Consider the following 26,689-nt stretch of genomic DNA (forward strand, 5'->3'; position numbering starts at 1 on the left):
GATGGGGGGTTTTTGTTTGCAATTAATAGCTACAAAGCAATCACACACAATTAAAATAACAATACGGAGAGGAATTCTCAGAATGTGATCGATTATAGGCAAATTTTGCTATATAGGTAATTGAAACTACTAGTAAATAGCTAAATATCAGTGGGTAGGCTAGACTATCAGGGAGATAGCTTTCTCTCGAACAACTAACCCGAATCAAGTGATTTCTTTCGAACATCAACAAGTAAAGCAATTAAGAACAGCCCATACCTTAATTCATCTATTCTCTCGAGCTAGGCGAGTAGGATTGTGTTTAGGATTCACTCTCTCAGGCTGAACCCATATCAACCCAATGCCTACAAATCATTAATCAAAAGCTTTAGCCCAAAACTTCTCTCTCGAGCAAGCTAAGAACAGAAGATTAGAACTGCATTTGCAACTACAATTCAAAAATTAAACCTCAGCTAATAATTAAACTCACTTCAATATTTCATTTAAACTAGTAATTAATAATACTCATAAGTTAATTCAACTCATAATCACATGATCACACCCCAAGAATTGGGGTTTTAGCCAAACATCATAAAAAGGTAAAAAATGGTTACCAAATCGATTATCCATCAACTGGGTAAGAGTATTCAAGTATTTACAATGCTCAAAATTGAAGAAAATTAGTAACCCACTTGAAAAATCTCCAAACTGAATCTCCAAAAACCTTCCAGTCTACTCGAAAACTATTCTAAAATGGTAGCAAGCTAAAATCTGGAAAAGAGAACTCCTAAATTAACAGTTCAAAATTCAATTTATAGTTTCCAAAATTTAGCAATGAAGAGCCATTAGATGTGGTAAGTCTGGTTCGCAGATTGGTTCGGTGAACCGCCCTTTCCTCTCTTCTATCGTCATTTTGCATTGGCTCTGAGCATTCTCAAGTCCTATAACTTTGGGCAATCACTCTTATCATCGCGAAAATGATCGACGACACGCCGACAGCCCCATTCCTGTCACCGACATGGTTTCTTCCCTCAGGGCTGGCACACTGGAACTTTAGGTGGTCAAAATAGACACTCGGCGATTCGCCAAGTGTTCTTCTGTTTGTTTTGTTCCTTTTTGCATGTTAGTGTCCTTGATTTGCTCCTCAATCCATATACCTGAAAATCAAGGCTTTAACATCAGTTTATGGCACAAATTAAGCATGTGAGGACACTAAAATTATATAAACAAATTCCAAAATGAGTACAAATATCGGACTCATCAAAAGCCACTTGATGGGATGTTGATTTCGTCACTAAGGAACTCAAGAAAGACAGCTACAAAAAGTAAATAATCATGAGAGAAATGTCAAGTTAATCATATGATACATAATTGTAACTACAAAGTATCTTAATGTTTAGTTGATACATAATGATAAAAAAGAGTAACTTGTACTCAATACCAATTGACGATCTATACAATCTGACAAATATTTGTATTTGATACTAAATGCCCACTAGTTGAACATGATACAAAAATTACCCAACACTTAAACATGATACAAAATAATTGAGTACAGTTAAATTAGTAACTTGTATTGTATCTTATGTGTGTATTTGATACATTTTAGTAAACTTTGTGTATCTAATACACACTGAATAGTACATATTTTGAATGATACACCAATGAACATTATTTTTGTATCAATAATTTCACATAATTAGAACAACTCCACACATGATACAAAAATTGTCCAACCCTTAAACATGATACAAATAAAGGAGTACAATTAAATTAGTAACTTTCCATTTATCATTATGTTTGTGTCTGATACATTTTAGCAAACCTTTGTATCTGCTGCATACTAAAAAAATACATGTTTTGAATGATACACTACTGAACATTATTTTTGTATCAATAATGTCAGAAAATTACAACAACAACTCAAATAATGAACAAAATTAGGGTTTAGTGTATCAACTAATTTAACTTAAATATTGATACATTACAATATGAAACATTATATTTTCATTAATATATCATTATTTGATTAACTAACCAAAACAGATTCAACAATCGATAAAAGAAGATCGACATACTAATTTTAGGTAAGGATGGTCGAGAAATTGCTGGAGCAAATTTTTGACCCCTCTTTATGGTGATTTTAACAACTTGTGCTTTCCAAGTTGAAGAAAAAACAATTAAAAAAAGGATGAACCTAATCTCTGATAGAAGCACAAATTTGGATGTTGCATTCCGATCTGAACTAGCATCACCAGCAATTGAAACAATACTATAATTGCTCAAAAGAGGGGATATGGCAGTTGAAGTTGTCGAGAGAAATCATTTTTTGACAGGAAAGAGACTGATTTCGAATTTCAAATGTAATGGATTAATTAACTGAAAAGATCATGGAAATAAAAATTGGGAGAGGTTTGTGGAGTGAAATTAGGAAGTGATAAATGTGGGTTTGGGGAGTGGAGAGTTATGTATCCAGAATTTTGATTTAGGGAATAAGATAAGGGATTTTGGAATTTTTTAGGAATGGTAGGGAATAATGGAAATTATGGAAAATAAAAGTGTGTATATAGGTGATTAATCCATTAAATAAAGCATAAAACGTTACTGTGAAACATGTTTATACTAGTTTTGTATAATTTTAAAAAATATACTATTTTGATGAATTGATTTAAATAATGACTTACTTTGGTTAAAAAATCCACCAAAGTGACATTAATAAAGATGATTTTATAAATATAAATGTTCTTATATTTTAAAACTTCATATCTAGTCAAACACAATGAGAGGAGTAATAAAAAAATTTAAACCATTAGCACTAACCCAATGTAATTGGTAGGAGAAAAGAATGTTACTAGAAATGATGATAATAGCGACTAAATTATCATGCAGATTATTCTACATTAATAATGAACTGACTCTTAATTGTTGGTATACTTGTTGAATAAGAACAAAACAAAACTTAGGACTCGTTTGACCACAAATATATTTAGGAAAAAAAAAATGGTGTTTGGCAATTGGCCATATAATTTGTCATTACTTAGTGAATATATTTGTCAAATATTTCAAATTTTCAAATACTTGAAAAAATCCATATTTGGGCCAAATTTCAATATTTGTGAATTTTCAAAATTTAAAAGATCACTCCAAACTTTTATATTTTATAAATAAAAAATACTCGTCATTTATTAATTCCAATTACTTCCTCCATTTATAAATAATTGAATTGTTGAGACATTTTCAAATTTTAAGTTAACTTAAATGTTCAATCTGCACTAACAGGCTTAGGTAAAGTATAGATAATGTGAGTGACTACATGCGAAAGTTTGGTCATAAGGATAATAGTTCTTCTTAGGTCAGGGGCGGCCGAACCAGGGGTTACTCGCGATTGGTAATGGCACAAGCCTCTATTGAACCTAGCCTTTCAAGACTACATTTAGAATATTGTTCCATTTTTACCCTTCATTTGGATTTTCTATGTGATGAGTTCAAGAAATTTTAATTGCTTTGAATTATTTTCTATGTGATAGTTTAAGACATTTCTAAATTATTTAGTATTGAAATTAGTTATTGTGATTAATATTTAGTTATTCTAAAGATTAATTTGACAATAAATAATAAGAGTAGAAATGGAAAGCAATGTCTAATTTATGTCCTAAGCTTCTTTTTTTGAAGGGTGTGAAACACCCCAATAATTCAATTATTTTGAAATGGAATGAGTAATATACATTATTAAGAGCATGTTTGGCATTGCTGTTGGGAGACCAAAAGTGTTTTTTTTTTTAGAAATAAGTATTTTTCTTGAAAAATGAAGTGTTTGGCAATTTTTTTAAAACCACTTTTCAATGGAAGTAGAAGCACTTGAATTACTACTCCACTCTTCGCATATACTCCATTAGCTCTCAAACACTAGTTAAAGTTAAAGACCTAAGGAGGGTCAAAATAAATTTAATTTGAGGCTACTCAACTTATCTCAATTCATTTTTCAAAAAATTACGTAAACACTATTTACGGAATATCATTCCTACTTCTTTTTTCAAGATAAAAATGAAATAAATATTTCTCCTGATCCTCACACGCATGCATCCCCCTCTCATCATGTTCTCTCAGTTTTAAATTATTTATAGTGATTTTTAAAAAAAATTATCTCTAATTATTTGTCATTTAAAAATTCAAGCAAAAATTAACTATATATATTCTTCCACTTTACTTTTACTAGCAATTGTTCTTGAAAATTACGAAAAATCTCCATTGATGGAGATGACTGATGTTGGGAGTATTTATACACCTACAAATGACTGGGCTTGCAACTAAAAGCATGAATGTTTAATAAATGGGAAAAGGGTCAAAATTACCCCTCAACTTTGTTTTATTGGTTGACTTTATCCCTGTCGTTAAAAACAAGTTATTTTTACCCCTGCCATGAATAAACTTAACAATATACCCCTCCTTGGATGGAAAGCCCCAAATCAATCAAATTATCCGATTTTACTTAAATTACCCACTTTTAACCCGATCTGACCCACTTAATAATATACCCGATTTTCAAAGTTAAATCTGAGGTCAAATCTACCCAAAACCTGTTGACCACTTCAACCATCAATTTTATCCAGTTTTTCTCTTGATTTTCAACAAGATTTTTGTGGAGTTTGTACGAGGTTTCATTCACTTGTTCCTCGAGTTAACTTTTTCTGGGAAACACAGTAGGGATTTGGTCTTAGAAAGTAAGAAATTGACTCTTGATAGGGCTGCTGACTTGGACGAGGTAGAGTAGTGGGAGAGGTGATGGTTTCGGCGATGGTGGTGAAGGAGATCTCGGAGAGGTGTTATCAACATTGCATTTTTTCCTATTTTGTGTATTAGTTATATGGAGAAGCTTTTCCCAATTTTTAGTTCTGGGTTACTGAGATATATGGCTATTTCGGTATCTACGTTATTGTCATCGTTTTTGAATTATACTGGATTAGCTATTGTGGGTTATGTTGTTGTTGTTCTTGGGATTGTATCACTTGCACCTTTCATTATAATGTCGTTGATTGCGATTCCAAAGATTCAGCCCCATAGTTGATCAGTTTAGGGCAAAAAGGGGTGAAGAAGGATTGGAATATGTTCTTCAATTCTTTGTTTTTAAATTTGAATTTTTGGGATAATGTGAATACTTTGGTTGGTGAAGTTGAAAACCCGAAAAAACTTTTACTAAAGCACTTTTTTCATCAGTAATCTTAACTTGTTTTGGTTATTTAATCCCACTCATGGCTGTTACTGGAGCAGTATCAGTTGATCAAAGGGAATGGAAAACAGGGTTTATGGCGAACGCGGCAAAGATGATTTCTGGTAAATGGTTGAAATTTTGGGTTGAAATTTCGGGTATATTATTAAGTGGGTTGGGTCGGATTAAAATTGGGTAATTTAAGTAAAATCGGATAATTTTAATTGATTTGGGGCTTTCCATCCAAGGAGGGGTATATTTGTTAAGTTTATTGACGGTAGGGGTAAAAATAACTTGCTTTTAACGGCAGGGGTAAAGTCAACCAATAAAATAAAGTTGAGGGGTAATTTTGACCCTTTTCCCTTAATAAACGATTGACTCGACAAAAAATGTTTATCATGTTTTTATATTCTTGAGTTTACTATTTTAATGCTTAGCTATCATTACAATAAATATATATTCTCATTATGCACACGGAAGAAGAATCATAAAATATATAGAGCGAAGAGTATAGGAAGTAAAATATTTACTTAAGTAAAAAACAAATATATCTATAGATAGCTTTATTTTTTACTTGTAAAAGAGAAAATCTATTTTTAAAATAGTAGTCAAGTAAAAGTGAACAAAGAAAGTACTATGTGTTTCTTAAAAAGTATGTGAAGGCCAAACTGGATAAGAAAAAACATGGAGGAAATATTACTCCCTTCGTCCCATTTTATGTGACGTAGTTTGACTTGGCACGGAGTTTAAGAAAGAAAGAAAGACTTCTAAAAGTTATGATCCCAAATGAATGACAGAAAATAGACATTTTATAGTTAAATTATTACTTAATATAGAAATGTGTCATTCTTTTTTAAAATGACTAAAAAGGAAAGTAAGTCACATAAATTGGGACAGAGGATGTATTTATTTCTTGAAAGACATGCAAAGTCAAAACTAGACAAGTATTATTTATCTCATTTTTTGATTGTTTTACTTCAATATTTTCATTAAACAATTTTTTTAATAACTAAAATACTCAATCATATTCATTACATCTAATTATATCTTGTGAATTACAAAAAAATCTCCATCTATTTGAATTCTCTACTTAAAAATTAAACTTACTCCTCTTATAAGAAATTTGTGTAAGTATTTTATTTTCTCTCTTATCTTGCAAATTTGAGTTGTAGGCTAGAGTTAGCCATTGTGGTATTGTCGACTCGGGTTGTTGATGTTGAAGGAAGCTTGAAGACTGATGGAACATGTCGAAGGAACAGGTCCATCGAAGCACGCTGATGAGTTAGAGTTTGAGTCATACTAGGACTAGACTACTAAATCCTAAGTTATGTCCGACTAAGCTATTGAATATTGTAGGAGTCGACTAGGATAAGGTATTTGACTTGTAATACAATACTATTCATGTAAATAATTGTGTTGTAGTAGGATTCCTAGTATAACTAGAATAGGACTCTTCTCATATATAAGGAGCTTGTAACTCAACATTATAATCATCAATACAATCATTGATTTCTCTAATCCTAGACGTGAGATTTCTATATGGTCTCAGATCAATAAAGCTTTTCCGCTCTTTAACGTATTACATCAAAACCAAAACAACCACAATATCAAACTGCAATGGCCCCTTATACCAACACTCTTTCGACTACTTCACTTCATCATCTTATTTCGTCATGCTCCATTAAACTTAAGCCAATGAACTATCTTATATGGAGGACACAAATGTTTCAGTTGATTCAAGTGATGAGATTAACCTACATCATTACAGAACCATCTAAAGATACATGTTCCACTGTACAGATTACTGAGAAAGTTGTAGTAGGCGAGAAGGGTGCAGAAGACAGCAACATTGTTGATGACTGGGAGGAGAAGGATGTGTGCTAAGGAGTTGGATCTCAGGAACCTTGATAGAAGAAAACATGTACTTGATCGTAGGCTGCTCAACTGCCAAGGAGATGTGGGAATGCTTGGAAGAAGCTTATCTTCAAGCAACAAAAGATAAGGAGTTCTAGCTCAAACAACAACTGCAAAGTGTGAAGCTAGGAACCAAAACAATTGACGAATATATTAAGGAATTCAAAGGCATATGTGATGGCATTGCAGCCATTCACAAGCCTGTAGATGAAGATAGCAAAGTGATTAATTTTGCTAGAGGTCTAGGTCTTAAGTACAAGACCTTCAGGACTGTCATGCTAGGTAAGGCACCATATCCTACTCTTAATCAATTTGTTAATGTGCTCAGGGGTTTTGATCTGAGGGAGGATGAAGAAGAAGTGCCTCAACAAAACCATAACATGACATTCTCTTCTCAAAGAGGCAGGGGAAGAGGAAACTACTCTCAAAGAAGAGGAAACAATAATTTCAATTCCAGAGGAAGAGGCTTTAAGCCTGCTGGACAAGAAACAGGTTCTTATAACAGCAGAAACGGACCAGGTCCTCAGAACAGTCCTTCAAGTGAAAGTCATGAGAGGAACAATACTCATGCGTGTCAAATTTGTGGAAGGAATAACCATACTGCTCTAAAGTGTTTTTACAGGTGGGATTACTCTTACCAAGCCGCAAATGAGCTACCACAAACATTGGCTGCTATTAATGTACAAAACACTACTGATGACACCTTGTATGTCAACTTCAGAGCAAGTAGCCATATGACACATAACTCAGGTATCCTAACTGATCTTAAACAGTACAATAGACCGGATAAAATCATTATTGGGAATGGATCAAAGTTAGACAAAACACATGTTGGGAACATATCCGGATCAAGTCTAAAGTTAAAAGAAGTTCTTGTAGTCCCTAAGATTAATCTCAGTTAGTAAGCTTGCAAAGGATAATTGTTGCACTCTTGAATTTTATGAAACCAACTTTATTGTAAAGGACAAGAAGACAAAGACATTGTTGGCCAAAGGAACTAAAAGGAATGGACTCTATTCTTTAAAAGATAACAATCTCTATGCCTTAACTGCTGCACACGATTGGAACACGTCAGACAACATGTGGCATACTAGATTAGGACACCCTAGTTTAAAGTCTTTAAACGTTTTGAATAGTAATAGTTGCATCAATATTATTATTTGGAATAAAATGCCTATTTTTTGCTCTAGTTGCCAATTGGGAAAGAGTTGTAAACCTCCATTTGGTTTGAGAAATAAATTGAGAAAGAACCTTTATTGAAAATTCATTGTGATTTATAGGGACCTGCTCCTATCGAATCTTCCCAACATATGAAATATTATGTCGTTTTTGTTGATGATCACACGAGATATACATGGATTTATCCACTGAAAAAGAAATCTGAATTTTTTGACGTCTTTGTAAAATTCCAGAAAATGGTGGAAAAATAATTTTCTAAAGAGATTAAGATTTTTCAGTGTGATGGAGGTGGTGAGTTTATCCAAACAGACTTCATTAAGCATTTGGAAGATTATGGCATTGTGAGACATATTTCATGTCTGTTCACCTGAACAAAATGAAGTTGCAGAGAGAAAACATAGACATATTGTGGAGACTGGCTTAACTCTACTACTTCATGCTAACCTACCTTTGTTTCTATGGGTTGAGGCTTTCCTCACTGTAGTATTCCTCATTAATAGACTACCTTCATCAGTCCTAAATATGGTGACTCCATTTGCTAAGTTGTATGAGGACAACCTGATTACAACAGCCTAAAAGTGTTTGGGTGTAGATGGTTTCCATATATCAAGGGTAGCAATAAGTTCAGTCCAAAGCCTAGCCTTGTGTGTTCATAGGGTACAACATCTTACACAAAGGATATAGATCTTATCATCCCTCTACAAGGAGGGTTTACATATCCAAACATGTTGTGTTTGATGAAAACCACATTACCATATGTGTCTCAAAAGCAATCTCAGACTAACATTGATGGCTCACCTCATCTTGTTACCTTTGTTGAATCTTTCTCTAAACTGCAGGCACATGATAATTATGATTCAGGGGAAGTACAGGCTGCTAGTCCACACATTAATATTGATAATGCTGCTACAACTCATATACTCCTTGATGATGAGAGTACTATTGACCTCTCAGGCGCAGGATCAGATGCTGAGGACCAGGTTGAAGGTGATGATCCATACAGTAGTATTGAAACTCCACCTGCAAATTTTGAATCTACTAGTAGCAGTGAGGAACAGGTCGCACTTACAGGTCCAGCCAATGAGCATCATCAAACAACCACTTTAGTTGATATACAAGTTGACCATCAACCTGACAATGCTACACTTCAGTTAACTACCTTGGTTGATGTACCAGTTGAGGTACTTTATGCACCACAAGGGCATCATATGATCACCAGACACAAGACGAAGGAACATCACTTGTCACTTGTTGCTCGCAGCAGCACAAAAATGTTGAGAGAACCAAATACTACTAATGAAGCACTAAGATCACCTCGTTGGCTTGCAACAATGCAGGAAGAAATTGATGTTTTACATACTAACAAGACATGGATTTTAGTGCCCAAATTTCCTGGTATAAACTTGGTTGGCTCAAAATGGGTGTTCAAGAAAAAATTAAAAGCTGATGGGACAGTAGATAGATACAAGGCCAGACTTGTGGCAAGAGGATTCTCGTAGCTTGAAGGGATAGATTTTGAAGAAACATTTAGTCCTGTGGTTAAAGCCACAACTATTAGGGTGGTTCTATCCATTGTTGTCAGTTCAAAGTGGGAAGTTAGACAACTAGATGTCAAAAATGTCTTTCTCCATGGCTTCCTACAAGAGGAGGTGTACATAAGTCAACCTCCTAGTTTTATTGATCCCAGTATCTTCAGCATGCGTGTCTACTTAAAAAGGCATTGTATGGTCTTAAACAAGTACCAAGAGCCTGGTTTTGATAGGTTTAGCATGCATCTCTTACACCATGGTTTCATTTGTAGTAAGTTGATCAATCGTTATTTACTTTGCAAACTCATAAAGGCAAAATATTTCTCTTGTTATATGTGGATGATATTATTGTCACAGAAAGTAATCTATCTCATGTCTCAGAGTTGGTTCTACAACTTGGGAAGGAGTTTGCTATGAAAGATCTTAGCTCCTTTACACTTTTTTCTAGGAGTTGAGGTGAAGTATTTAGAAGGAGGAGTTCACTTAAATCAAAGCAAGTATGTTGTTGACCTGTTGGCCAAGACAGAGATGACTTTGGCAAAGGCTGTAGCCACTCCTTTGGCTCAAAAGCATGGTTTGCATGAAGCTATGGAAAGTCTTGTAGATGCATCCTTGTACAGAATGATAGTAGGGAGCCTTCAATATTTGACCCTTACAAGACCTGATATCACTCATGCTGTGAATTTAGCAAGCCAGTTTATGCAAAGCCCAAACATTGAACATCTTCAAGGGGTAAAAAGGATTCTCAGGTACATCAAAAGTACTCTACACTTTGGACTCAGAATTATTTCACAATCACCATGTAGGTTGTATGGCTACTCAGATGTTGATTGGGAAGGTTGTACCACAACTAGGAGATCAACTACAGGCTATAGCATCTACCTAGGTGCAAATTGTATTTCTTAGACCTCCAAGAAACAGACCACAGTAGCCCGATCGAGTGCTGAAGCTGAGTATAGAGCACTAACCTCCACTGCCGCAAAAATGACGTGGATTTTGTATCTTCTTCATGGTCTTGGAGTGTTCCTTCGATCTGTTCCTACGTTGTATTGTGATAATATGAGTGCCTTGTACATGCAGTTAATCCAGTTATGCATGCTAGAACCAAACATGTTGAAATGGACTATCATTTTGTTCGTGAGAAAGTGGCCAGGGACAACTTCTTACTTAGTTTGTGAAGTCTAAGGATCAGCTAGCTGATATTCATACCAAAGCCTTAATAAAAACAGGTTTTCTCTGGTTTTCGCAGCAAGCTAGGAGTTACAGTTCTTCCACTCACTAGCTTGAGGGGAAGTGTTGAAGGAAGCTTGAAGATTGATTGAACATGTCGAAGGAACAGGTCCATCAAAGCAGGCTGACGAGTTAGAGTTTGAGTCATACTAGGACTAGACTACTAAATCCTAAGTTATGTACGACTAAGCTACTGAATATTGTAGGAGTCGACTAGGATAAGGTATTTGACTTGTAATACAATACTACTCATGTAAATAATTGTGTTGTAGTAGGATTCCTAGTATAACTAGAATAGGACTCTTCTCCTATATAAGGAGCTTGTAACTCAACACTATAATCATCAATACAATCCTTGATTTTTCTAATCCTAGATGTGAGATTTCTATAGTTGATACTCAATTTTGACCGCCCACAATTCGATTTAATTATTGGTTTATTTAATTTCATGCAATTTTAAATAATTATTATTATAAAATTCAAAAATATTTTCACATCATTTTTAGGTAATTTTATCATTTTTTTCTACTAATATTTCTGTGTTTATAATACATATAGATTTCTATAATTATTTCTTCTTTTAAATATTTACAAAATTGTAACAAAAAATAGTGTTTTAAAAATAAAGTATTCATTCATTAGTTAAATATAAGTAGTGCTTTATTTTCAAGTAATTAGTTGCAGTTCATGTGTCTAATTTCTATAAATAAATAGTTTTTATCTTCTTATTTGTTATCTGTATAAGAATTAGCATAGAAACTTCGTATAGAACGCCATGAAATTGAGCCATAAAATTGAATGAAGTCGATGTCTGCGTACTTACTTTAGTGAGTTAAATTTCTTTCCTGTAAATTTAATCATCATAATATTAACAAGACAAAGGTTAAAAAATAAAATACTAAAAAATAACCGACTGTAAAATGAGCCCATTAATGTAAAGATGACCAAAATAAAACTAGTGATGTTCATTCGTTTAATATAATGATCATTATATGATAAACTCACAAAACTAATAATACGTATATTTCATTAGTATGGTCTCCCAATATATATATATATATATATATATATATATATTTGATTGGAAATAGTCTTGAATTTTTTAATAAGAAAAGAGGGAAGAAGAAAGAGGCTTAGGGTTAAGGGTGAAAGAATCCATCATTTTTTTTTAATGGATCATCTAATTGGGTTTGGGTCATGGGGCATGAAATGAGTGGATATCCATGAAAAATTATGTGGGTTAGGATTTAATTAAACTAGTAATGAAATGACACGTAAATGAGCAACTTACAAAAATGACTACAGATATAGGATTATTGAATTTTAATAGTTATAAGTATGATATTTACCAAAAATTAATGACTACAGTTTCTATCTATATCTAGCTGTATTTTTATATCTTTTATTAATATATTTATATAGTAGTACAATTACAATTATAATTCACTAAATAAGGTAATTTATGTTACTATGACAGACAACCCTTTAATTACTTCCCTAAGACTCTCAACTTTCCATTATTAATTTATCAACTAATATTTACCTATTGTAAACATATCCACTCAGATTCCAATTAAATAAATAAAAATATTGGGTTATATTTTACTCCATTGTTCTTAGTTCTTACTTCATTATTCTTATTCAGGCGTTATAAAGGTATTCATAGAATTTTATTTAGTTAAATGTATCTATTATATTTGATGAATTGATTGTATTTGTGAATGAATCTTATTTCTTCCGATTTTAAATAGGTGAACTCCATGGCAAGCATAACTTGTACAGTAATTTCGATTTCTGTAAATCTACATATGCGGCGCTTCAATCAGACGATTTACAACATAAAATCTGATTTTCTACTAAGAAAAATGTATTATTTATACAATTAGCATATGAATACTTTGATTTCAAATGGATACAATGATTTATATAACTTAATGTATTAATATATCTAGGATACAAACCATCATAGAACTTAATGTATTAATATATCAAACTTGGTAAAGTATATTAGTTTAGCATACGAGCACAACAATTTAAATACATTTACCTTACGAATACATCTATATAATATACATATGAATACCCTTGTTGTTAAACAAAAATTGGATACATTGGACAACCCAAAAATAATAGAACATAACACAATGTGAGTATCCAAGTGTATTCAAATATACTTATATACCCTAATCAACCTTTCAACTTGTGATGATATTTCAATATAATTGGGCAATCCAAAAAAAAAAAAAAGACAATAAAATATAATACAATACAAGTATCCAGATGTATAATTATTCACTGTATAAAAAATTGAAAATCCCACAATTCACATTTTGTTACTTTTTGTTTACAACTATATACATATGAATACAACTTTTTAATTTTTCCTCCTGTTTTTGTTGTACAACTAAACCTCAATCTCTTTTTCCTCCTGTTCTTGTTGTACTACTTTATTCACTGCTATTGAAATCAATGAAGGAAGTTCATCCAACAATTCATCAAATAAATGTATATCGAAGTACTGATTTTTTCCATTATAATGAAAAAAATCTTCAATCGAAATCCTATGAAAATAGATGAAACGTATAGATATATAAAAATATAATCTTCATAAAAATAAGAAAAAATGCAATTAGAAGATATCTAATGAAGATGAATCACAAAAATCACTCCTGCAACAAAAGGATCGTGAATCAGAAGGATTTTGAAAAAAACAAAAAAAAAAACAAATCGGTGTTATAGAAATATTGAAAGAGAAAACATTGAAGATGGTAAACATATGGAACAAGCACCGTAAAACATGCCCGACATAATTGATAGGCATGTACTAATTACTTTGCTATTTAATATTTCTTAATATACATATAAAATTGAAAAAAATAATTATTATTCATGTATAATTAATTAACTTTGCTATTTAATATTAAAGTGTATCCATATAACACAAAAAAAAAGTAAACTATAGCTATTCATTTTAAATCTATATTAATGTTTGCTATATCCTGTATTTTTTTCCTAAATATAGCAATAATAATAATAATAATAATAATTTTTTTAAAAAGGATGTTAGTTTTAAGGGTAGAAATGGACCAAAAAGGTGGATTGAGGGATAGTTTTAGCCCAATAGGTGAATGAGGAGTATTTTTAAACTTTTTCAAATTGTCTAAGGGTATTTTTGATTCTTTTCCATCTATATGACATTTAATTTATAATATTAATCTTTTTGTCAAACATGATGTCCATAGAAATCTTATATTTTTAGCTTTTATGATTAATTTAATTAAAATATACTAATTTGAATGTCAAGTATTCAATATCATGGTAAATACTTTGGATTTGATTTCAAGGAACTACATTTTTCTTAATATTGTTGATTTATTACGGATATTCCCCATTATTTCGAAATAATCAAGTAGTATTGAATTTATTTAAAATTGGCCAAACAGAGGTTCAATTTCTTGAAATAGGGAAAATAAAAAAGAACTAGTCCATGTAATCATTGTAAACATGATGAATGGAACTATGGAAATGTAGTACATTTGTTGAACATAATACCAAATTAGCAATAATTTATTTTTATAGCAAACTAGACAAACTTTTATACTTGTGAGACATTATTAATAATCAAGTAGCTGGAAATTCATCTTTATTCCTCCATCCATGCGTCGAATTCTAAATTTATGGAACAATATATCCTGCAAGGGTACAAAAAAAAGATTTTGTTCTAGTGATTTGCAAAAGAAGTAATTTAGAATCTTAAAAAAAGATCAGTTCTTTTTAATTGAAATTGTACATATTCAACTAAAACTAGAAAAATAAAAGAGTAAAAGATTATTGCTCATCAAATTTGAATTTTGAATTTGGTTGGATAGGGTCGGGCTTTTTTAATTGAATTTGTATCATTACATTAAAAAAATAGTAAAAAGGAATTATCCACCGAAAGTTATATTTTACGGCATATGTGATTGTTGTATTAAAAACATACTTAATTGACTTTAGTGAGAAAATATCATTGTTACGTGACCATGGATGAAATTTGTCCCCTAAATAAGTGGCCAAGTAAGTGGGTTTTTGAATAAATAGGCTAATATTTTAGTTTTTTTGCCCATACATCCCTACATCTTTCCCTACTCTATAACTAACGAAATGTCAAAGATTGGGTTCAATTTGAATCCATTCTTTACTAAATAGACAGAATTTTCCATGGAATGGATTTGCATTTATTGTTTAGATGTTGAAGTTGACTTCATAAATAAATAGTTATGTGTTTCAATAGAAATCGAGTTGATACTATATTGGTAAAAAAGTGTTGATAAGCACTTTTTCTATTAAAATAACTGAAATATCCTTAAAACTATTTACAAAGTAAATATAAATTTAGAAGTATTTTTACATAAAGTTCAAATGACAAAAATAGAGTAAAGAGATAATTAAAGGCTATGTTTTAAAGAGCACATCCGAGATTAAAAAAAGATATTAACAATAAAATTTTGAAAGATCAAGTCAAATCAAAAGTGATTACAAGATGCAAAATCGTAAGCCAGGGTTGCCAACTTATATTTTACAGTTGATTTTGATGTATAAATCGGGATGACAAAATTAGTCCATGAAAATATGAGCCGTCCACCCATTCAAATTTGGATGAGTCAATATTAGTTCAACTCATTTTGATCCGTCCAATTCAGCTTGTTTAAAACTTTGGATAATATATAGCCCAAATTAACCAATGAAAACTGTCAAAATATTTCTACAAAGACTTTTTTGTGTGTGGGTATCAACGTTTCTTAGCGAATTTCAGCCAAGTTACTTTTGGACAGATCATTCATTAAACAATCCATTTTTGACATTTTCAAATTCAATCTAACCTGCTCATTTGATATCCCTATTTATGAGTAGATTTGACCAATTAATTACAAGCTTAACCAAACGCTCTCTAAGCTACTTATTATGAATCACTACCTGAATTATCTTTTAGATGATTTGATATTATACAAATTCTCATACTACGTGTCCATGAATATATAGAAGTTTACTCTTTAACAAAAAAAAAATATTTGTTACACTTACTTCCACATTTCTTGCCAATAGGCCTATTCTTGATGTTGCACCTTTTAGGGATAGTAACAGCAACAGCAGGATTAGCCCCAGCATTTTTGGCTATTGGTGACAATATTGCAGCACATAGACACTTTGGTGAAGTCTTTAACAATGCCCCAACTTTGCCACAACATATTGGAGGGACTTTGGCCTTAGCATTTTTGGCTGCACCAAGACATGGAACTAAGCTAGCAGCTGGTGCATTTCCACAATTTCCTCCTGCTGCATTTGTTAGTGGGAGAAATGAATTGTTCTTAATTGTGGCTAGAAAGTAAATGAGTATGGCTATAAAGTATATGTTGAAAATGTAATTGGAAGCCATATAGATTTTTGGTGAAGTGAAGAAGTATTTTTGTTTTTCTTTCTAAAGTGTGTAAGATGTGGTTTGTGGTTTAATGGACTTAGTTGCTTGGGTTTATATAGGGTTTTGGTTGTTGAGGGGTCCTTTTTTTAAAAATTATTTTAGTATCCGGGCATAATGATTCGATTAATTCATATTTGAGTCTCATAGTATCCAATTAATTGACTATAGAAAATAAGTGGAAATTAACTATGAACTTTTTTGATAATCTGTAGCTAAATAGCCCATAACTAGTCGAATAATTTGATAATCCAATGCTAGTCCGTATCAAATCCCTATATTAACATACGATTATCTTTTTAATGACATAATTTATCCATCGCAAATTTCTTATTTTCTTTGTATTGCAAAAGATGCTTTCTATTGGGGGATTTTCCGTTCCTTTCAAAGCCAAAATCTTTAATTAAATGTGGAAGCAAGGATGTTTTGACCCAAGTCGCTCGAACACTCTTTGTTGAAAAATTACATTACGCATATAAAAAATAATATTATGTATATAGGTTAAAAACAACTTTGTAGAGATTACATTGAACTTTTGAACACTCTTAACAAAATTTCTAGTTTCGTCGCCGTGCAAGGATCTAATCTTTTATATTGTGGATGAGTCTCTTGTGTGAACTTGAATTTGTTAAAATGGCATGAAATTACTTTTTGCTTAGTGGGGTGGTTGAAGCTATACATGGGGAGTTGGAATGGTTAAGTTTGTGCTCTTAATTAAGATAGTTTATTTTCAACATCTGAATGTGCATATTAAATTAAACACTATGTCAACAAAATATTATAAAAATCTCATTTCAACAAAACAATACTATCTTTTAATAGGAAATAATATTTTGAATATAAACAACGGATATACCTACGGATAAAGTAGGTATGGGTCTTTTGGTTTTGTAATTTTTTACATAGTACCTTCTTCTTGATTTTTTTATATTTATATTTTGATCTATATTTTTTATTATATTTCTTTCTATTTTTGTAATACTTATCCGTACAACCAAATTGGGGTGTTGTTTTATTTTTGCAACATGCTAAGTTCTTTATTAATATTTTTTCCATTTTTATTTCTTCTTTATGCTTTTCACATAGTTCCATAAACCATCGTTGCAAGAATTTCATTCTAGCTCCTAAGGTGTCCGTTAATTTTGCTTCATTCCAATTTTTTATTATTTTTTAATTAAAAGGTTCTGATAATTTTGTAAAATATAATTTTCTTATTTCTTTACTTTCTTATGTGCTATATGTTCCTTTATAATAATATTCTCTAAATGCACATGTATATTCATCTATGTAACACATTTTGCATATTGCTAATTTTGTCATTAGATTTCGATTTATGATTTTTTCTTTATTTTGTTCTTCTACTTCTGTTGTCATACTACTAAATTCATTTTTTATAGCTATTTCGTATTTATATAATATTTCCATGGTTGTAGTGGCTATTCCACCATCAAATTTTTTATTATTTCTTAAAGTTGTTAAGCTTTCATTTGTTAAATTTTGTAGCCATAATTTTACTGTTCCTATAAGTGTTCTTTCTATGTATCCTGGTGCCTCTGCTATTACTATCTTGTTATCTATTAATTGTTTTGATATGTATCCTACCCATAATTGGATCGTTTTATTTATGTCTGCTACACAGTCTAAATCTAAAAATTCATGTTGTTCAGTTATTGGTTTAGGCGTCCATTTTTTATTTAATCTTTTATCCCATGTAGTTTTTTCTTTATTATATTGTTCATAATTTTTATTATAATATTTTGGATTAAAATTTTTTGGGTTTTTTTACTCCTGATGTGTTAGGTTTTTCTTCCATGTCTACGTCTTCTGTATTTACTTCTAAATTCTTTGTATTATCTATATTTGCTAAAAGTTCCGTATATGTTTCACTTGTTTCCGAATGTTGTTCTAGATCATCATTGTTTATTTCATCAACTCTTATTTCGGGTAGATTATCTTGGTTATTTTCTTCTTTTTCTTCTAATTCATCTTGTAATTGCAATTTTTCTTTAAATTTAATTATCTCATTTGCTAATTTTGTTTTTTGTTCTTTTTCTTTTTGTTTAATTTCATACATTTCTTTTAATATTGCTAGCTCTTTTTCTAGCTCTATTATTTTAGTATTTTTTACTTCTTCTAATTGTTGTACTTCCTTTTTTGCTTGTTGTTTTATTTTTTCAATTTTCGTTCTTCTATCTATTTCTTCATTTTCTTTTGTTATTCTTACCATAGCAGTTAACCTATCTTCTAGTTTTACCGTTTCTTTTTCTAACATTAAACTTATATTGTCACCTATTTTCTTATATCTTCTTCCTAGATTAGAAAATATTATCTTTATTTTTAATCCGTCATAATTTTCATATGTTTTTTCATCTATTGCATATTCTTCTTTATTCATTTATAAATTATGTTGTAGTTTATATTCTAAGTTATTTATTTGTATTTCTAGATATAAAATGGTCTTTCTTTGTGTTATTATAGATTTGTGACAAATTCCTGCGAATATATTATTGTTAAGTCTATTTTGCCTATGTTCTAATTCTTGTCGTTTTTCTATAATTACTTCATTAAGTTTTTGTCTATAATCATTATTCTTGTTATTCATTGTATTTTTAAGTATTGAATATATTTATATTCTATTTTAGATATATTATCTATTAATTGATTTAATTTTTCGTTATTAGTCTTTGTGATATTAAGTTGTTTATATTCCGGATATAATTTGTTTAATTTTCTTCTTATTTTTCTTAATTTTCTACTAGTATGTTTCTTACCGTGCTTCTTATTATCCATAGCTCTGATACCATTTTTCGTAGCGGAACTGGTAGTTGGTGAATTCATTGAAAGTGGTAGTGTGGTAGATGGTAGTGTGGTAGGTGAGTATTTTATTTTAAAGATTTTATTATAATATTTTTTGTTAAGTGTCTTAATCTTGATATCTCTTTAGATGGTAGTGTAAAATTCATGGTAAAATGTAATAATATTTATTGTAATATTCTTCCGATAGTTGTTTTAATCTGAATATTTCTTTAATATTATTTATGATATATTCTAGATATAACATATCTTCGGTTCTTTGGTACATATATAAATTTTCCTCCATTTTTGTTCTAATAGTTTTATATCTTCCATAGATTTTATCCAATATTGTAAATATTCGTAGTTCATTTTAATCTGAATTTATTTCTAAATCATACCATTCTATTCTTTCGAAGTCTAAATCATGTAGGTTTATTTCATACCATTGCTGATTTAATATATCTTCTGATTCGTAATCATTAAATATTTTTTTCCCATATTATTCTTCTTAATTCAATTATTTCTATACCGTTAAGTATATATAAAATTAAAGTTTCATAGTTTTTTATCATTTCATCATGCACGTATGTAGTCATGTTCATTGTTATGCGGGGTTTTTCAATTATTCCTTCCTATCATATTCATAATTGATTAAATTCATATTAGATTATTATGAACTAGATTATCTGTTTATCATGTTTTCCTGTCACTACTAGCATCGTACTTTAGCGGATACTTCCTTCTTATCAGCGTCTCAACTTTGTTTACTCCCCTAAATGGCTTTCCTCGCCTACCGGTTTCAACATTAGGATGGCATAGTATAGAAGTTTTCTCCCTGTTTCAAATGTGCTAATAAACTAGAAATCATGATTCAAATAATTCTAATACATAATAACTAACATAAATTTATTCAATCATATATATGATATTCAGGAATATATGAAATTAGTTCCGCATATTTTTTGAACAATATACCTTTGCCTCTTGCTTAGCCATGCTATCTGAAATATCTGACTGGATTTCAGATTTATCCATTAACTTTTAAGTAATTAGTATCTTAAGAGAGTTTTTTGAAAGGAGAGTTTTTATTTAGGCGTTGCTTGCCTTTACAATGTTTACTACTAAGTCTATATATAGGCATACAAATTTACTATTTTAAATACTTATCCCAACACATTTTTTACACATGTCCACTACTATTTACTACTATTCATGACTACTATTCATGAATAGTTCTTATTTTGTCTACCACTATCCTCTTTACGACTTATTTGCACATATTGATAATGTACACTATCTACCACATACACTTGTCATTATTTGTACACTTATTTTGAAAGACCCATACCTACTTTATGACAACTATTATGACTTTTACATTTACATTATTTTACACATAACTTTTTCCGTTCTTATCTTTCTTGTTTTCTTACTCGTTGATTATTCCAGTTAGACGTCTGGAATTATATTATCTTCTCCGTTGCACTTTGAACATATATGGTCCGGGTATTTATGACCAATTAGCTTGCAATATCTGGTTAATAATTCTGCTGAAATAAATCCTTCTTTTAGTGCTCGTGTCGTAGGTCGTTCTTCTGGCTTTAGTAGTGATAAAATCCATCTTTGGACTTCATCCATATATGTTTTCCTTAGCTCTCTTGAATTGGAATAAATCATTAGCTGGTCTCTTGCATAGTAGCTCCATATAGCGTTTCCGTTTAAATAATTATTTGCTAGCTCTTGTATAATTGTTGATATACCAATTATCCTTTTGTTGACATAAAAATTTGGTATCTCTATTTTGCATATCTCTTCTTGTTGTCCGATATCCTCGGGTATAATCATATCTTTAGTTAATCCAATCTTGATAACCTGTATTGGAGGTTTTATTTCCTCGTATAATATCTCCGCTGGTGTTGTATAAAATTTTATATAAAATAAATTTTCTTTCGTAACTCTTTTGTATGTGATGAATGTTTTGTGTAGTTCTGGTATTCCACTAACTTCTTCTCCGTCGTATGTGTATACGGTATTTAACAGTCCATAGTTGTAACATGTTCTTACTAAATTAGCGTTAGTTTTCGGTTGTGCAATTAACTTGTTATATCCTTGTAACTTTTGTGTCAAATAATCTTGGTTTGGTTCTTTTGTAGTTGATTTGGGGTTTCGATTTAAATAGGTTTGGATTTTGTGGATATTTTCAATATAGGTTCGTGTGATGTAGTTATATGTCTTTTTCTCATTTTGGTTTTGCAAACTATCTGCGTATGTGGATGTTTGTGGTTCTATGGACATATGTCTAGGTGTCCTTTGGGGAAATGGTTTTGCGAATAGCTGGTTTAAGTTAGCATTTTTATGTTGTTTATCACTAACTTGTTTGCTTGTACCTACAGCTGTATTTAAACAAACAGTATGGGTTTTAAGGAGTTTCCCATCGTCTCCTTTTAGCTCTGGGTTTTTTTCGTCTTCCGACCGACGTAGCTCCGCATTTTTATAGTCATGCTGCTGACTAGCTTTAGACTTCAGATTATCTTCATTAGTCTTTAGATTTTGTATCTCGTTGTCCATACTGTCCACTTTTATACAAAGTGTAGTTATGGCTTTGAGTATCTCTTCAATTGTATTTTCGTTCTCAGTCTGAGTAGCTTTGTCTTGATAAGTAATCTGCAATAACATTCTTATCAGTTTTTATTACCTCAATTGTAAATGTGAAATTTAATATATTTAATACCAATCTCCTTATTTCTTTTGTTGTTATCGAATCTTGTATTTTTCTTGTTAGCCACCATTTTACTTGTGTATTATCTGTTCTTATAATAAATTTATTATATACAATATATGGTTCAAATGATAATAAACACTTATCTACTGAATATAATTCTTTTCTATTTATTTCTCATTTTATTTCTGTATTATTAAATGTTCCTGAATAATACCTGTATTTTAATATTCCTCCATAACTTTTTTCACTCGCATCTGATTCTATTATATAAGTAAACTTTTTGTTTTCATCTGGAAAGTATAGTTTAGGTAAGTTTTTACATAATAATTTTACCTTTTGTATTTGTATTTGGTCTTTTTTATCAAAATGATATTCTATATCTTTCTTTAATTTTTGTTGTAATGGTTTTAAATTCTCTGCTAGTTTTGGTATGTATTCTCTTACTTGATTTACTAGTCCTAAGAATGATTGTAATTTCTTTTTCGTGTCTAGTTGTTCATTTGAGTTAATTATTTTTTGTACTATATGTGTTTGCGTTTTTATCAATTTGTATTCCTAAGAATTCTATTTGATTTTTCATTATATCAGCTTTCTTTTTACTTAGACTTATACCTGAATATTCTATGATGTGTATAAATTTTTCTAATAATCTTATATGTTCATCTTGTGTTTTAGAATATAATAATATATCATCAATGTACACTACACAATTTTCTATTTGTTTAAAGTAATTGTCCATAAAGTGTTAATATATACCTGGTGCGTTTTTATATCCAAATGGTAATATATTCCATTCATAAAATCCTTGTGGCACAGTGAATGCTGTTAGTTTTTTAGATTCTTCTTCTAGTTTTAAGTGATATAATCCTGATTTACAATCAAATTTGCTAAAATAATTATACCCTTGTATTTGTCTTATCTTTAGTATTTTATTTGGTATTGGATAATTATATGTTTTAGTTTTTGCATTTAAATTTCTATAATCAATAGCCATTCTGCTTTTTCCTCTTTTTTGTTCACTATGTTTATTTACGATAAATGCCGGGCTTGTATGCTTACTATTGCTTTCTTGTATATATCCTTTTTCTAGTAATTCCTCTATATGTATCTTAAATTCGGTTAAATCATTAAAATTATACTTTAATGGTTTTTGGGTTATTATACTGTTATTATCAATTAGCTCAATTTTTACTTTTGTTTTATGTTTTTCCTATCCTTGTAAAGGATCCTCACTATATAATAATTCTAACTTATCTTGAATTATTTTTACTTTATCTATAGAGAATATAATTAATTCTATTTTAGGGTCTTCTTCTTTTATATTTTCTAATTTTTGTGTAATTTTTTCACTTCCTTTTATCCATTCTGTTGTTTTTCGTTTTTTATTATTTACTCTTTTTGCTCCTATTTTTTGTTTACACGGTGTCGTGAACCACCAGTGTGTTTTTGTTATTATATGTGGGTATAATTTTTCTAAAAATGGCATTCCTAATAGCATATCTTTTGTAGTTAATTTAAAGTTATATATTTCTTCTATAGTTAATATCTTATCCCATATTTGTATTTTTATATTTTTTGCCTTATATGTGATCATGCTTCCTTCATTATTAAATCATGTTACTACTATCGGTGTTTTTAATTTTTCCCACTTATCTTCTGGTAAACAATTATATTTACATATATTAGCTTCTGCTCTCGTATCTATCATTGGTGTATAATATCGGTTGTAATATCCTTCTATTATTATCTTTGCAAGTATATATATTTTCATATTTTTATCATACTAAAGTCCTTTTTATTATTACTCTTTTATTTTCATAATTTATTGTAACTGTTTGTCTTCTAGATTATATGGTTTTACTTGTTCTAACCATTTTATTCCTAAAATGATATTTTCATTTCCTTGATATATTTTGAATTTTATCACTATTGGTACTCCTCCGATGATTATTTCCTTTTCTGTAGTTTCTTCGGTATACATTAATGTTTTTGGTAGTTCGGAGCATGATTGTTCAATAGTTATTATTTCATCTTCCGTCACTAATTCTCTTGTGATATAGTTTTCTTCTCGTCCTGTATCTATTAATATTACATATTTTCGTTATTCCATTATTCCGGTTATGTAGTAATGATGTGGTTTTATATCTTGTATTTCTTTATTTATTATTCGTTTATTTATTATTGATATTTTGGCCTTTTCTTTAGTGTATTTGCAATCTATGATATGTTCTCTTTGACTTACTACATAATATTCTTCTTTTTGTCGTTTAAACCAGTTTCTTACTATTGGTATTTCGAATATTTTTGCTACGCTTAGGTCTAATTCTTTTCCTTTTATTTGTTCAAATATACTATTATCAAATATTATTTTCTGTTCTAAATATTCTTCGTCTTGATGTTCTTCTTTATTTATTGTTTGTATATCTACTTCAGTCATTTGTTATATTATAGAATTCATTATCTGATTCTATTTCTATGTCATTATCTATTTAATTTTCCGATAATTCATATATACTATCATTGCTTTCTAATTCATAATCTACGTATTCTATTTGTGTATATTTTTCATTGTCTATTATTATTACTGATATTTGTTTTTTCTTTGGATTTTTAGGTAATTTACAATCTCTAGCTATATGTCCTAATTTTCCACAATTATAACAAGTACATTCCGTTAGTTTTCTTTTTGGTCTATATGGTCTTTTGGTTTTGTAATTTTTTACATAGTACCTTCTTCTTGGTTTTTTATATTTATATTTTGATCTATATTTTTTATTATATTTCTTTCTATTTTTGTAATACTTATCCGTACAACCAAATTGGGGTGTTGTTTTATTTTTGCAACATGCTAAGTTCTTTATTAATATTTTTTCCATTTTTATTTCTTCTTTATGCTTTTCACATAGTTCCATAAACCATTGTTGCAAGAATTTCATTCTAGCTCCTAAGATGTCCGTTAATTCTGCTTCATTCCAACTTTTTATTATTTTTTAATTAAAAGGTTCTGGTAATTTTGTAAAATATAATTTTCTTATTTCTTTACTTTCTTCTGTGCTATATGTTCCTTTATAATAATATTCTCTAAATGCACATGTATATTCATTTATGTAACACATATTGCATATTGCTAATTTTGTCATTAGATTCCGATTTATGATTTTTTCTTTATTTTGTTCTTCTACTTCTGTTGTCATACTACTAAATTCATTTCTTATACATATTTCGTATTTATATGATATTTCCATGGTTGTAGTGGTAGAGGAATTACTATAAAAAGGATATATACAAGAAAGCAATAGTAAGCATACAAGCCCGACATTTATCGTAAATAAACATAGTGAACAAAAAAGAGGAAAAAGCAGAATGGTTATTGATTATAGAAATTTAAATGCAAAAACTAAAACATATAATTATCCAATACCAAATAAAATACTAAAGATAAGACAAATACAAGAATATAATTATTTTAGCAAATTTGATTGTAAATCAGGATTTTATCACTTAAAACTAGAAGAAGAATCTAAAAAACTAACAGCATTCACTGTATCACAAGAATTTTATGAATGGAATGTATTACCATTTGGATATAAAAACGCACCAGGTAGATATCAACACTTTATGGACAATTACTTTAAACAAATAGAAAATTGTGTAGTGTACATTGATGATATATTATTATATTCTAAAACACAAGATGAACATATAAAATTATTAGAAAAATTTATACACATCATAGAATATTCATGTATAAGTCTAAGTAAAAAGAAAGCTGATATAATGAAAAATCAAATAGAATTCTTAGGAATACAAATTGATAAAAACGGAATAAAAATGCAAACACATATAGTACAAAAAATAATTAACTCAAATGAACAACTAGATACAAAAGAAATTACAATCATTCTTAGGACTAGTAAATCAAGTAAGAGAATACATACCAAAACTAACAGAGAATTTAAAACCATTACAACAAAAATTAAAGAAAGATATAGAATATCAGTTTGATAAAATAGACCAAATACAAATACAAAAGGTAAAATTATTATGTAAAAACTTACCTAAACTATACTTTCCAGATGAAAACAATAAGTTTACTTATATAATAGAATCAAATGCGAGTGAAAAAAGTTATGGAGGAATATTAAAATACATGTATTATTCAGGAACATTTAATAATACAGAAATAAAATGGGAAATAAATAGAAAAGAATTATATTCAGTATATAAGTGTTTATTATCATTTGAACCATATATTGTATATAATAAATTTATTATAAGAACAGATAATACACAAGTAAAATGGTGGCTAACAAGAAAAATACAAGATTCGGTAACAACAAAAGAAATAAGGAGATTGGTATTAAATATATTAAATTTCACATTTACAATTGAGGTAATAAAAACTGATAAGAATGTTATTGCAGATTACTTATCAAGACAAAGCTACTCAGACTGAGAACGAAAATACAATGGAAGAGATACTCAAAGCCATAACTACACTTTGTATAAAAGTGGACAGTATGGACAACGAGATACAAAAGCTAAAGACTAATGAAGATAATCTGAAGTCTAAAGCTAGTCAGCAGCATGACTATAAAAATGCGGAGCTACGTCGGTCGGAAGATGGAAAAAACCCAGAGCTAAAAGGAGACGATGGGAAACTCCTTAAAACCCATAAT

General features: G+C 29.9%; 1 protein-coding gene across 1 annotated transcript; it reads right to left on the reverse strand.

The window, feature by feature from the left end:
* Positions 1–14,680: 14,680 nt before the first annotated feature.
* LOC125833289 (non-specific lipid transfer protein GPI-anchored 15) lies at positions 14,681–16,453 on the reverse strand. The gene is made up of 2 exons (XM_049512436.1): positions 16,102–16,453; positions 14,681–14,729 (listed from the first exon to the last, which is right to left on the reverse strand). The coding sequence occupies exons 1-2, from the start codon at positions 16,451–16,453 to the stop codon at positions 14,713–14,715; spliced, it is 369 nt and encodes a 122-aa protein (XP_049368393.1). The 3' UTR covers positions 14,681–14,712.
* Positions 16,454–26,689: the final 10,236 nt, after the last annotated feature.

The sequence above is a fragment of the Solanum verrucosum genome, unplaced genomic scaffold (assembly GCF_900185275.1).
Source record: "Solanum verrucosum unplaced genomic scaffold, falcon-dt-bn FXZP01000082.1, whole genome shotgun sequence".
NCBI classification, from domain to species: Eukaryota; Viridiplantae; Streptophyta; class Magnoliopsida; order Solanales; family Solanaceae; genus Solanum; species Solanum verrucosum.

Coding starts and splice junctions, on each gene's coding strand:
- LOC125833289 (XM_049512436.1), bottom strand. CDS start 16,453: ATGGCTTCCAATTACATTTTCAACATATACTTTATAGCCATACTCATT.